This window comes from Pseudoliparis swirei, chromosome 21 (assembly GCF_029220125.1).
Source record: "Pseudoliparis swirei isolate HS2019 ecotype Mariana Trench chromosome 21, NWPU_hadal_v1, whole genome shotgun sequence".
Taxonomy (NCBI): Eukaryota; Metazoa; Chordata; class Actinopteri; order Perciformes; family Liparidae; genus Pseudoliparis; species Pseudoliparis swirei.
Window position 1 is genome coordinate 15,486,446 of NC_079408.1, and position 15,289 is coordinate 15,501,734.

At 41.4% G+C, this 15,289-nt stretch overlaps 1 protein-coding gene across 3 annotated transcripts in view; it reads left to right on the top strand.

Annotated features, from left to right (window-relative positions):
* Positions 1–2,929: 2,929 nt before the first annotated feature.
* The window catches only part of gal3st4 (galactose-3-O-sulfotransferase 4), a 33,826-nt gene continuing 21,466 nt past the window's right edge, over positions 2,930–15,289 (top strand). Inside the window, exon 1 of one of the 3 annotated variants that reach the window (XM_056442767.1) lies at positions 2,930–3,471. Coding sequence is in view for 1 of the 3 variants with exons in the window: in XM_056442766.1 (XP_056298741.1) it covers positions 11,186–11,208 (23 nt within the window). In the remaining 2 variants the exon portion in view is untranslated. Of the gene's footprint in view, positions 3,472–4,200; positions 4,405–10,466; positions 11,209–15,289 lie in introns of those variants that run through there. The other 2 variants (XM_056442768.1, XM_056442766.1) reach the window with 2 other exon arrangements.

Sequence of the window (15,289 nt, forward strand, 5' to 3'; positions counted from 1 at the left end):
AAGGTGTGTTGTTTTGCCATTTGACAGATGGCCAAGATGACGGTGATGGAACTTCCAAAGATTCCGCAGCATTTTCGCATCAACTCATCTAAACAATCTATTGAAAAGCTAAGAAGAGACGAGGCTGAAGACATTCTGAAACAATCAGGTTTTGTTCAAAATATGTAATCAATATTTGTTTGACTTAATACATAATTGACACTAATATACATGTATTTATTTCTAGTTTCAAAGGATGAGCTCTGTTCCTTATGTGGAATTGAGGACCTGCCCAAAACTGATGTTGATGCTGTTTGGGTGAGACTTGTTTTTAGACAATCTGAGTTGTGGATAATCTGTAGATAACCTGGAGTGAGTTTCAAGGAATAACATTAGAAATCAAGTATTGTTAACTTGTATGCATAACATGTTTCCTAAAGTTTCCATTTTTTAAATATGTTTAATTTATTTATCCCCATGTAGATTCAGTGTGGAACTTGCTCAAGATGGTTTCACACGCAGTGCCTTGGGATGACAGCAGCACAAATACCAAACAACATTGGTATTGTGTGTTGTGTAACTGAACACTTAGGAATGTGTATGTCTGACTTTGTCGGATAAACTTGTTGACTTCAAGTTTATCCAGTTAAATGTTGTTCAAGCCGAACCAGTCATGTACAGTGCATCCGGAAAGTATTCACAGCGCTTCACTTTTTCCACATTTTGTTATGTTACAGCCTTATTCCAAAATGGATTAAATTCATTATTTTCCTCAACATTCTACACACAACAACCCATAATGACAAAGTGAAAACTGTTTTTTGCAATTTTTTTCACATTTATTAAAAATAAAGAACGAAAACATAACATGTACATAAGTATTCACAGCCTTTGCCATGACACTCAAAATTTAGCTCAGGCGCATCCTGTTTCCACTGATCATCCTTGAGATGTTTGATTGGAGTCCACCTGTGCTAAATTCAGTTGATTGGACATGATTGAGAAAGGCACACACCTATCTATATAAGGTATCACAGTTGACAGTGCATATCAGAGCATAAACCAAGCCATGAAGTTCAAGGAATTATCTATAGACCTCCGAGACAGAATTGTATCGAGGCACAGATCTGGCGAAGGGTACAGAAAGATTTCTGCAGCATTGAAAGTCCCAATGAGCACAGTGGCCTCCATCATCCGGACATGGAAGAAGTTTGGAACCACCAGGACTCTTCCTAGAGTTGGCCGCCCAGCCAGACTGAGCGATCGGGGGAGAAGGGCCTTAGTCAGGGAGGTGACCAGGAACCCGATGGTCACTCTGACAGAGCTCCAGCGTTGTTCTATGAAGAGAGGAGAACCTTCCAGAAGGACAACCATCTCTGCAGCACTCCACAAATCAGGCCTGTTTGGTAGAGTGGCCAGACGGAAGCCACTCCTCAGTAAATGTGTAGAATGTTGAGGAAAATAATGAATTTAATCCATTTTGGAATACGGCTGTAACATAACAAAATGTGGAAAAAAATCAAGCGCTGTGAATACTTTCCGGATGCACTGTATATATTGGTATCTGATCATTCATAAAGAATAAATGTGGGAACTACTTGACTACTATGATGGCTCTTATAATGTGTGTGGTACTATTTTTTTATTCAAGACGTATAAAGTACGAAGAATAGGTTTACAATTGCACTAATTTGACCAAATCACTGATATTACCAGACTTTTAGTAATGACCACTGGGTTACATGTTTTCTCAGAAGAAGCAATTAGTTAATATAAGATATATTATTTGTTTGAGTATGTATAATAAATCATGAAAGTGCTCCTTAACCAATATGCTGGTTTCTGGAAAGCAAATGGGACACCGTTTTACATTGTATCAATGCTAAACACATTTCGGTTCAAAATAATTCTAATTGAACAAACAATCTTAAATACACATTGGTTTTTCATAATCAATAGATATCCTGGTGACTGCCGAGAAAATGGTGCCACTACACTTTGTCCTAAAAATGAAACTGTGATTAAAAGAGATCTTCTGAAGAAAGTATTGTAGTTTTACCAACACAGGATTGGTGGTTAAACATCATTTTATTTAAAATTATGCAAAAGCACATCATCAATATAGCTGATCGAGTACAACAAAGGATTGACGTAGGAAATGTTGTCAGCCAACACTTTACTACATTGGGTATATTGAATATTGTCTCCATAAAATATTCATAATTATTCAAAAACACATTTCTCCAAAGTAAGAGGTGTAGTCCACTGATGTGGAGCCCATTGATGTAGATGTTGAATGATTTCAGTCTACACTTGATAACAGTGACGCTATTGAAGATTGATTCCATAAATTATGACAAAATATTCATAATAACTATTCTAAATCTTTTTTCTTCAAAATCATAGGTGTAGTCCACTCATGTGGATCCCATTGATGTAGATACAGAATGATTTCACTCTACACTTGATAATAATGAAGCTATTGAAGTTTGTTTTCCATAAAATCTGAAAAATATTCATAATAAATTTTCAAAAACACATTTCTCCAAAGTAAGAGGTGTAGTCCACCTATGTGGAGCCCATTGATGTAGGAAATGAATGGTTTCATCCAACACTTGATAACAGTGAAGCTATTGAAGTTTTTTCCCATAAAATATTAAATATAATTCATAATAATTATTTAAGATGAGTTTTTTTGCAAAAAAACAGCTGTATTACAACACAGGGTGGCCATTTGACGTATGGTATAAGTTCTGTCAGCCTTCACAATCTTTCAGTGGATATATTGAATATTTTTTTAATATGTTTTTCCTGGATTGCTTTTTGCAGACGGTCCCTGGGCTTAGGTCTCACAGCTGATCGCACATTGAGACCAACGTTATTGATCGATCTCGGAGACCGGCTTTTTTTGGTAAAATGAAAGTTGTAGCTTGTTGTCGACATCACTACGATCACAGAGAGGTGTTTTTTGTGCTTTAACTCCGTTTCGTCAGAGAGCTATTGAGCCGGGAAGTCCGAATCTGTGAATATCTTTCTAACTTTACTGAACTCACTGAGACTCCATCACCAAGAAAAGCCTTTGAATGTGACGGAGGCAGAAACACTCACAGTGGGCAGCAGGGGGATACTTCTACTACTACTGGACTGGACTGGAGGAGGATGAGGAGGAGGAGGAGGAGGAGGAGGAGGAGGAGAGACGGACTCATGAATCCAGCCGAGAGGTCTCAGTTGACCGCACCGAGCAGCACGCGCCGCCTTCGCGCCAGAGAACCGGGAATACCCGGTTTTTAGTGAGCAAGAAGTTAAGCCACACGCGGCGGGGGGAATTCCACAGACTTCCACAGACTTCCGCCGCCGTCTGCTGCGGGAATACCGGCCGGAGAGCAACTTCAGGTCGGAGAGGAAGAGCACCCGGGAGGCTGCGGGGAGGCTGTGTGTGACACCGCGCCGGTGTCGGCTCGCGAGGCTCGGTGCGCGCGTCTCTGGAACCAGGTGAGTCCGCTTCGTGCGTCCCAGCCTGCAGCGGGAAACACGTTTACACTTCGGGATCCAGACGTGTGACCTCCGTGGGAATAAATCTGGATCTATCCAACATTCAAGCAACCAAAAGATCTTTTTTTTTTTTTACTGAGCAGAATATTTTAAAACAATATATATATATATATTTATATTACGGGATATTATATTAACAAGTAATGGATCATTATTAAATCAATAATAGTAAAGAACATAAAGAAGAAAGAAAATATATATCATTTTGTTCATTTGGTAGAGAGAAAAAAAACAAATATAAAAATACATATTTGTCCTTTCATCTGGTATTTATGAATCTAGATAGTTTTGGTGTAACAGTATCTATTTCAAGCGTAACAAAATAAAAAAACATTAACTTTTTCTTCTTCTTCATATCAGCAACAAACACCGACGTGGTAACATCATCCACACACAGTCTGTTGTGAGCTTCATGTGGTTGAGAGAAAATAGTTCCCTCGTGAAACTGTACCCCAGATCGAGGTCCATCATACCGGTCACCTCTACGGCTGATATCACCACAACACTGCGGATTGATACAAGGTTAAAGGATCGATATGTTTCTATTTGGTATTTTGGGGTGTACTGTCCCTTTAAGAGCCCCGCTCTTAATTCCCGGCTGCTGCGCCGACATACGGGCACCCCGTTAATCACATTAAGACCACGTTATCTCTGGCTCATTAGGGCACGTTGAGGCTCACGAGCAGCCGGAAATGTATTGATTGTCTTAAAAAAAGACTTCACTGGTCTCGCACGAGAGGGACATCATCTCAAGTTCACAGAGCACTGGTCGGCTTCTGGTTCAGGCTTCTGGGCAACAGTTTAGGGGTAAACTCGTTTCACTGACCCTGGAGCATTAACCCGGACTGGGCCGGGCTAAACCTGGTGGACCAGGTTAGTGGACGAGAGCACGTGGTGCACATGCACGTTTTGTGCATTGTGTGTATTTTCTTATCCTGTATTGTTTGTTATTGTTTTATGTTTGTTATTGTTTTATATTTGTTATTGTCTATCAAGGGACTACTTATGCACATTATCTGTAGCTACAATCTGGTTCACTGCATCAAATAGTGACATTATGTTTTAACTGTATATGGTCACTTTTAAATAAATATAATAATTATTATAACAATAATTATTATACTTATAATAATTATTATTATAATAATAATCTGTTTTAAATTCATGACGCACATTTATTTAGAGTCTTAAACATACAATGGGTATATTTTCTAGGATATAGAGAAATGTTTCAGAGGTGATCAGACTTTTCATAATTTCAGCAATTTACAGTTTAAGACATTTAAAAGTATTTCTTGAACTAATTTTTCAACTGATATTAGCTAATGATCAAATGATTTTGATACTAGGGTCCCACTGGATTTGTACAACATATGCAGCACATTGTGTCTTTTTAGATGATTGAAATGTTTTGGCCCATTAGATACACGTTGACATGTTTTAAAACTTATTCAAGAGCATATGAAATGTGACAAATGATGATCTTGCTCTGGCATTTAAACATGTATTGTCTTTAAATAGTGGATTACTTATTGATCCACAACTTTAGTCTTGAAACTTTAGGATGATTTACAAAGTGCATAATAATGAAATGCATAATTCTCCCACGCCAATCATGACACATTGTTAGGTAAATACACATTTTTTTACAGCGTTGGTGTGTTTGCTAGCTAACATTCTCGCCGCTGCGCTGACGCAACACCATTTTTAAAATTGAAAAACTGACGTGAAAGAACCAGAAAGGAACGCAAAAAATGAGCTGCTACAGTTTCAGAGGGTAACTTCACTCTCAACTCGTCCAATACTGGTTAACAGTTTATCAACTGTCTCCCAGGTAAACCCACCTAACTGGGTTAGGGTTGCCGAGAACACGGAAGTTTATTTTGTGAAGACGCCATGGAGTTGGAAACTCGCCGTCCCTTAAACGTCCAAAACAGACTCTCCACTGAAGAGTCTTCAGTGGGGCCTCGAGTGTTTGAAGCGGAGGGCCACTGACCAAGCGTTGGGAGTAATTATGGGATGGCATCACAGTCCGACACCATCCGGCAACATGTTGCGTTGGCCAATTAAATATATTTATCCAGTTATAGTAGCAAGCAGCAAATAGACATTCTGCGTCATGCACTCACAATGCAGAGCCTCAGGGTGCTATCTCTGGATCATATGAGTAAGGTGGTTGAACGAGGAGGAGGAGGAGGAGGAGGGAGGTCAGGAGCAGCTGTTGCTGCGCTCCTTAACAAAGGCTGCAGTTAACCGATTAGAGGCTTTAAACGTCTACATTTAGAATCAGAGCTGTGTGCTGCTGAACGCACAGCATCAGTACCGATCAGGATTGGGTCTTAAACTGTAAAATGATCATTCCCTTTGCTTTGATTGATTCTTTTCATGTTTTAACTCTGAAGTTACAATTTAATATCAGACACTGAAGCCCCTTCATGTTTGGTCCCTTCAGCCAGATTATAAAGAAGCATGTCATCGCTTGAAAAAAAAGGAAGAATAAAGTATTACGAGATACTTTTGTCCACGCTACTTTTTTCAATTTGTAAATAGAAACAAGACTTTAAAAAAAGGAGAACCGGAAGAGTTCTCACCCACACTTGCGTCTCAGGGCTTCTGCAGAGCGGTGGTATGAACCGCTTCCGCCAAATAAAGCTGATGTGGAAGTGTCTTAAAACATTCGGTCAACTGACCACCTCCTCCAGTTGCAAACACAAGTCTGGTTGTATAGAAGTCCATGAGAAAATGACTTTACTTCTCTCACCAGGGGCGGCGACTCTGGTTGTATAGAAGTCTATATAGTGACTCTACTTCTCTCTTGATTTATTCCCTCAGTAAACATTGTAAACATGAGTTTATGTCTCAGTCTCTAGTTTCAAGTCTTCTTCTATACAGCATGATGTCGTCATTTAGTACATTATGCTCATTTAGAGTCAAACAGACCGTAAAGCAGGGGATGCTTTAGGGCGGGGCTACATGGTGATTGACAGGAGCCATATACAGTGTCTCTACGTTACTTCTGTGGATTGGTTGCAAAAAATTCCAATTTGGCAACGGCCTTATTTCAATATGGCAAAATCGCTGAACTCGAGGCTTGAAAACACAAAACAACGGGGGACGTCATGATGACGACATCCACTTCTAATACACAGTCTATGGTCGGAACTACGGTTGAATACAAGGAACTGAGATTTGGGGATTATCACCAACGTCTAGTCCGGTTTCTAGGAAACATTCCGGCCCAATGAAACGATTGGACAAGTTTATTCCAGCCACACGTTCCCGTTGGAACAAGAGAGGGATCTCCAGAGAGCTTTATTCGGATTATTCTCATGTCTCCTGATGCCTTATGGTCACTAAAATAACCGTCAGCTTTAAATGAAGCCAAAGCTTTGGTGTTTAATCTCCCGCGTTGCTCTCTGGATATCTGATATCTGAGCCTTTAAACCCTTGAGGTGAAGTTGCTGAGTAAATAACCCCCAAAAAAGAGGAAGGACCTCATCCCTGTGACGCGTTTTGAACTCTTTAATGTTAATTCATAATGTTGAAAACGTTTACATGAAAAATGACATAAATGGACACTTTGAGACCCACGCAAAAAGCCATCAATCCCCCCAATGGCGAGGATCGTAATGGTCTGTAAAGCAGATGAGACGGGTACGGTTCTGTGGATTGGAATGATCTGGAATCTAATTACATTCCCTCTTCTGCACTATTGAGGTTAGTTCATCTCGTATTCATTGACTACTTTATGGTCTTTGTACAAGAAACCAGTGAAGTATTGAATTAATAATAAATGAAGAAGAAAACCAACGTTTGTCTTCCCTTTAAGAAATTTGATTTGGCTGCAAAATAATTGGTCAAATGAAGATTTTTAAGACCTCATCTAAAAGCCAATAGGCCGGCTCTGTATAATAATAGGCATGTGAATGGTGCTTTTATCAGCTATTTGTCAGTCGTGGCAAAATAAATAAGTTAGATTGTATAGAAGTCTTTGAGAAGTTGACCCTTTAGGGTTCACACAGATGTTGATGGATTTCCAGAACTTTTTCAGGACTTTAAAACCAAATTTCCATCTTGGTGTAAACATGAAAAAGTGAGAACATTTAGTATTTAAAATAACAATGATAATTACAAAGCATACAGTATATAACCTTAAATGACACAAATGAATGAGAGACAATAGTTTGATTAAAAGAATATACATTTATGTCTTTTCAGTTACGGTGTGTTCACTTGCAGCGCGGAAACTTTGCGAGTATGCCGGTTTATATGTTGAGCGTCATTCTTTTAATAGCATATTAATTATTTAAAACTCAGCCTAAATGCATGAATATAACACATTTCTACGACTTTTCCAAAGCCTTTGGGATTATTTTTTTTACCAGGACTTTTCCAGGCCTTGAAATAACCATTTTAAAATCCCATGACTTTTCCAGGTTTTCCATGACCGTACGAACCCTGACCCTATAGCACTTGATTTATTAACTCAGTAAATGTTGTAAACACGAGTTCACACGGTGTTTACAGTGTGTTTTCAGGTGAAAGTTAATTAGCATGTTGGTCGCCTTAGGGTCAGACATGACTTTTTAAATACTTTATTTTTTACTTTACTTTTACTTTTTTATCATACTTTCAATACTTTTTTGAGAGTCGCGTCTGGTGTGATCGAGCCATTAAAGTGTCTTCTTTGGAGGTTTGGTTGTTGCTCCACCCTCTTATAAGAGCTCCTAATATACTGACAACAAACACATGATTTTAAATTGTTTAAAAAGTTAGAATCTTATGGAAAGAACGATATGTAGTCGAATTCATCCTTTAAAGTGAATGTACAGTACCAATGCATCATGGCCACACGGTGCCCATGCCGACCTCCTGTACAGCGTAAACGGAGCTGAGTGTACCCAGGCCAACGCGGTGTGAGCTGAGCGCCACAGTGAGCAGCAGTGACATGTTGTAGCAGCTGTGTGAGGACGCTGAGCAGCGGCAGCAGTGACCTGCAGAGCTCCGCTGCACTCGCCGACTCCGCAGGGAGCAAAGACACACACTCGTCTCACAGGGGGACAAATCATGGCGCGCCCGGATGTTAATTTGTATCGCAGCGGAGAGCCTTCCAGCTTTCTTTAGACCCGCAGCGTCGAGGCTCCAGCGTGAGGGGGAAGAAGTACTCGCGCTCGTTAGCGTTCCCCCCGCCGGCTCGCTCCGTGCGGCCCTCCGACGCTGACAACGCGGGGCCCTAATAGACGCTATTTGCTCTGGCTTTCGAGCCACCGCCATGTTAAGAGCCGTGTAGTCAATGGATAAGCTGTGGACTTCATAATGCACCTTCAAAAAGCGTATATACACTACCGTTCAAAGGTTTGGGGTCACTTAGAAAGGTCCTTCTTTTTTAAATCACTGTTTTTATCAATGAAGATAACATTAAATTAATCATAAATACTCTCTCTACATAGTTAATGTGTAAATGACTATTCTCTGGTGTTTAATGAAGTCTCTACAGAGGTGTGTAGAGGCCCATCTCCAGTGTTCGAATGGTACATTGTGTTATCGCCTTAGAAGACTAACAGAGGGGTATAAAACCCTTGAAAAGCCTTTTTATGTGAGCGCAGCTGAAAACTGTTTTGATGGTGAGAGAAGCTATAAAACTGGCCTTCCTTTGAGCCACAAGTTTGAAGAACGTAATTAATATTTACATTAAAAAATCATTATTTCTAACCTTGTCAATGTATTGACTATATTTTCTATTAATTTTGCAATTCATTTGATAAATAAAAGTGTGAGTATTAATGGAAAACACCAAATTGTCTGGGTGACCCCAAACTTTCCACGTCCCAGCAGACGATTCGATGACATCGTAGCCGGTTATTGGGCCACGTGAGCCAGAACTGAACGTAACATTCAGGTGACGATGTCATGGCCACATCAGGAATACGCATATTTAACCCTCAATATTACACCCTCCCCCCGCTTTAGGATTAATTTGACCCCATTCAATGTTTAATGTCGGTGTTCTTTCGGTAGTCAACAAACAAACATAAAGTGCCTCACACTTAAACTTGGAAAACAATATTAATTCTAATAATTTTCTGGAGGTTTTAATTGCTGGCGTCAAATTGAACTCAAAGGGTAAAATATGTTAGTAAATATAAAGGTAACAGGAGGGTGAAACATTGAATCGGGTCAAAATGACCCTAAGGCGGGGGGAGGGTGTAATATTGATTCGGGTCAAAATGACCCTAAAGCAACACAAGGGTTAAAATATATGTGGGAAACATTTCATTCACTGGCAGTTTTACAGGTTGACGTAAGATTGAGCAAAATTCGGCAAATTGGTCAAGTCTACACAAACCATACAGGAAGTACGATGGCTAAACCTTCAAAATAAAAGGACAATCTTTGTCACTTGTGCAAGCTTTCCTCCAACGTAGTGCCGCTAGGTATTTAGCGTCCTCCACCAGAATTTGTTTCCATTTTTAACAGGAGAGAATAAATGAAAATGTGCTAGTTCGTGATATTTTTTGCGTGATTGTTGTTTTGTTGTAGGCAAAATTACAAAATTGTTTCAGGTGATGGGTGAGAAATTGGTCTTATGGCCTCAGTAATGAGATTATTCTGTCAAATTTGTGTATTGTAAAATTACTAAGGACAGTAACCATGAGTGGCCTTTGGGGACACATGTTTGGGGGAGTTAATACATAACAACATATGCACATATTCTATAAACTGTTGTTGCTTTAAGGCCAAACACATTTTAAATAAATAATGACAATTTAACTCAGTCAAATCCTGAAAATGTGCAGACCTTGTTTTGGATTTTTCCGACTGGACTCTCATCCTTGGTGTGTCATGGAAACAGCGTTATTAAAAGGATGATGATGTGTAAACTTCATTACATGCACTGCATATAGTTTTGTTATCTCCAAAGAGACAGACGCTGTACGCCAAAAGATGAAATGCAAATGTTAAACTGCCGATAGAGAGAGTGCGTGTGGTGAAGTACACACTCTCTTGAAACCAAGAGCAACGTGGGGCAGCACTCGTCCTCAGGATGGCCTGCGGTGTCGAGGTTAGAGGCGGAGGGCGCCTGCACAGGGAGCTGTGCTACGTGGAGGTTTAGTCTGGTCATTTTGCTCCACTGTATACGGTTGTTTATGGCTCATTGGGAGACACACATTGAGAGACGAATATTGTCTTTGTTGTTCGTTTTTATGTGGCTTGTTTATGCTGAGTGTCCCAAAAAAAGGTATTTTATTCTGAAAAGCGGCCGGAACGTCCACACACACACGCTCTCTTTCGCCCTCCACACAGTGCGCGTATGTGTGTGTGTGTGTGTGTGTGTGTGTGTGTGTGTGTGTCGGCCGTCAGCCGAATACCGCGTTAGAAGCTGTGCGTGCACACACAGATACTTTGCCGGGACCGAAGCAGCCCTAAGCATCCTAAAGTCTGACCCGGGCTCCGCGCGCGTGGGGGCGGGAGGAGGAGGAGGAGGAGGAGAAGGAGGGGTGGGGGTCCGCTCCGGAGGCGCTCCATGGCCTGACCCGCGTTACCCCGCGGCGGCGGAGTAGCAGCTGCAGCAGCCGAGCAGCCTTCGAGATGCTCCGGGCTTCTCTCTCCTGCAGCCGCACAACGACACCCACAGCGGGCCGCGGAGGACGCGATGCTGTTCAGACGCAGAGCCAGGTAACGTGAAGCTAAAGGCTAGCGGGGGGGCGGGGGTGGGGGGTGAGTCGGGTAATGTTCCGGCGGGCTGGGAACGCAGGGAATGGGGAATGAAGAAAAAAAAGGTGGCGCTACGCTGCGATCCCGCAGAGTAAGAGGAGACGGCGTGGGGGGAGGAGTGGAGGAGGGGGGGGTCTGCTTCAAAGGCCTTTCTCTTCACCTCGCTTCTCTTTTTTTTTTTCCTCCTCAAATCATCTGCGAGATTTATTCGTGTCTATTGCAGCGCGCGCATTTCCGTGTGCGCGTGGGTGGGAATGGAGGCTGGGATGCCCACTGAAGGCGCCTTTGTGCCGCAGACTGTGCGGCCACCGCGGCTTCTTTGTGCCGCTCTGCTTGTGTGTTCTCCTGCTGCTGAGCCCGGGGAGGGGTTTTATTTTTATTACGTGTGTATACCTCCGCCTTCCATATGTTTATGAGCATGTGTTTAATATTGTCTGGTGTCTGTTTGTCATCACAGCCATCCGGCCACAGCCAAGACACGTGATTGTTCAAGTGGTTAGGAGACGTCTCGATCGCACGCACGCGTACGCACACACACTAACTTGTGTCTCACCGCAGAAAAGTTATTCCCTATTTTGGGCACGAACATTACCCTTTGCAACATATTTGCTTTATTATTAAGTGTCATGGGTTCGTGACCAGTTTAATTCTGAGAGCAATACCTCATTTTAATTGGATTCATCTGTTGAAAAACTGGTCAATACAAGATTTGTCGATGTAACGATTAATCACCTTATTGTTTGAGGGATATAAAAACGTTAAAAGTTTGTGACTAAAACTAACTATTAATTACCGTTATTGTTTTTATTTTATTGCTGTTTCAATGAATGACTCAACTGAGCCAGGAGAGAGAAGAACCAGACTTTTTACAATTTTTATTGTCATTATAAATTGTGTGTTCCTCCTGCTGTTCTTTCTCCAATTTATATATTTTGAATGCACAAACCATGTTGGAGTGTTAGACTTCCTTGGCAGATACAAGCTGAGACCTTTAGTTTAGGTTTAGCTCTCATACCTAAAGGTCAGTGAAGCTTATTTACAAGCTTGAAAGCCTCAATATGTCATACATTAAAGGGGGAGGCAGTTTTTTTCCTGGTGTCCTTGGGCCACAACTCCAAGATAACCTCTCAGCGTATTGTAATTCAAGCGGTCTGAAAACCAGGCGCCTGCACCGCCTCTTTGGCTCCACTTTCAGGGTTTAGGAAATCCAACCCGTGAGAGACTCCCATGTCATTTCAGCAAATGCCGATGTGCGTGCACGCCGCTTTCCGACGGCAAACAACTGATTTAACGGAATATTCTGCAAGAAGAGTTTCTATTGCAGACGTGGCAACAACTGCTCAAGAGGGACTGATCAAAAAGAGAGTCCCACAATATCAGGGATGTGTTTCAGAGATGGAGAGAAGTGGTAATTCATAGTTCACCCTTCTGCTCACCGCTAAGGCGAACTCACGGCTAACGTTCGCGGAAAGCTAATCGAACATTTTCTCTTCATCTTTCTGAAAGTTGAGCCTCCTGATAACCAGCCGCAGCCGACTAAGACCCCCGTCTGCACCTATTCTCATAAATTTTTTGTTGTTGACCACTTTTACCTTTCGTCAATAGAGTTTTAGGTCACTAAAACAAAGACTTTTGAGCTTTTTTACATTAGAACTTAACCATGCGGCGCCGCTTCCCTGACAAACGGAGGTCTAGGCCCTCATGTCATTTGGACAACATCAAGACTACAGTTTCAAAATCAAATACTATAGTACATTTATTTCACAGCAGTGGTGAATAGGGCTGCAACTAACGATTATTTTGAGAATCGATTAATCGGTTGATTATTTTATCGATTAATCGGATAAAAAAACAAAAAAACTTGAATTTTCAACCCTTTATTCAAAACAGGGTCCGTACAGTCATGGAAAACCTGTAAAAGTCATGGAATTTTTAAATGGCTATTAGCAGGCCTAGAAAAGAAATTGAAAAAAATTAAATCCCAAAATATTTGGAAAAGTAATGCAAATTTGTTTTATTCAAATGTTAATTTACACGGTATATATACGGTATGCTTTGGAATTCTCATTGTTAGTTTAAATACGACATCTTCTCACTTTGTCACGTATAGACATTCACAAAATGTTTAATCATGGAAATTTGGTTTAAAGTCATGGAAAGGTCCTGGAGATCCACTGGTCAGCATGTGGATGAACCTGTTCACTGGTCACCATGGTGATGAACCCGTCACAAACAGACTGACAGCTTTCCTCTCCTGAGCAGTGGTCCCCATGTGGCCCCCTGAACAATATCAGAAACGCGTTCCGATTGATTATTTTTTTCACCTGGCCCACTGCCGTTGAGATTGCAGTGAGACGCGGAAAAAATGTGAAGTGGTGCTCTTCGCAATAAAACATCTTTGATGGGACGTTATACTCTTGTGGAAATGCCACACACGTCGTGACATGTAGCGCCCTGGTGTCTGGGTTCATAACATCACCCGTAGGCGCACTTAGCTCCGTGAATGTCTCCGACTACGTGAATGACTTCCGCATCCAGCGCCACGTGAGCAGCAGCAGCCAATTAGATTCATCAACAGAGGAGCAGCTCAGCGCTGATTGGCTCTCACAACGCAGCGTTCCGTCTCTCCGCTCCGCTTGTGTTTCTCCTGCGCCGCTCTGCGCTCAACTCAACTTTGTTTATACTCCGTGACTTATTGAGCGCCGTAATAATCGCGCGACACAACGAATCAAGAATGAAATTCGTTGCCAACTATTTTAATAATCGATTTTTATCGATTCGTTGTTGCAGCCCTAGCAGGGTTTTTCCTGGGTCCCCAAAAAAAATGTTGCCGCGCAACGCGCGCACAGTCTGTTTCTCTCTATCTATTCGTGCACCTCACAGTTGCGTATTGATCAGACAAGAAGACACGATTATCAACTCGATTACTATTGATCAAAACAGAACGAGGGTTCGGCTGTAGCCTACTTGAAACATACTATTGAGAACTAGAGATGCACCGATCAGGTTTTTGGGTGCCGATCACCGATCACTGAAATCAGTATCTGCCGATCCGATAATACCAATCACGGTGTCGATTGAAGCATTCTATTTATTGTGTAGCATTATTGCCTAGGACTATGAGGAAATACATATATAAAGCACCTCAAACATTAAAGAAATTACAGATTTTTTAAACATTTAGGACTTTTACTTTGAAAAATGTCCTACTTGATACAATAAAATTGATTGATTGCCAGTGTAGGGGATATGTATGGAACACATCTGCATTATTCATTTCCTGGAACTCTTGGGGAAATCTATTTACAGGACTTTTTTTAACATACAAAAGTCTGACCTTTATTTTTATAAACTCTTCCTTGGTACAGTAAAAATGTTTTAATGTTAGCATAATTTAAGCTAAATCTCAGAAATTATCTATAAAGATACAAAATCAGTTCATTGTTTACTTGTGTATGATTTGTCGACATCTTATTTTGAAAAACGGATGTTGTTTCACGTGGTTCTTTCCGCTAACTTTGCAAAACCGGATGTTGTGTCACGTAAATCCTTCCGCTAACTTTATCAAAACCCTCGCGCGCTCCCGATCGAATGCGTTTACCGTGAGCATCAGTCTATAGGTGCACAGACGTGTAAGTGTCGGCTGAGTTGACCCAGAGATTCAACTCGGGGGACGGGGACGCCGCTCGCTGCGTGAGGATCCCCTCATGGACCTCTCACTCTGCGGCCCTCGCCGGGCGCATCGTCTCCGTTGCGGTGCGCCGCGATTGAAACGTCTCTGATTCTTTTTCTCGCAGATGTTACGTCATCTGATCGGCCGTTTTGAGAACGCCGATCAAAACCGATAATGGGAATATCGGCCGATATGGATCGGATCAGATCGGTGCATCCCTATTGAGAACATATTCGCTGACATGCACGTGATGAACACAGTTGTTTTTACCTTCGCATTGAAAATGCCGGAAGGTTATGTTTTGATCGCCGTGTATTTATTTATTTATTTATTTGTATGCGTGTTATTCGCAAATCTCAAAAAGTATTG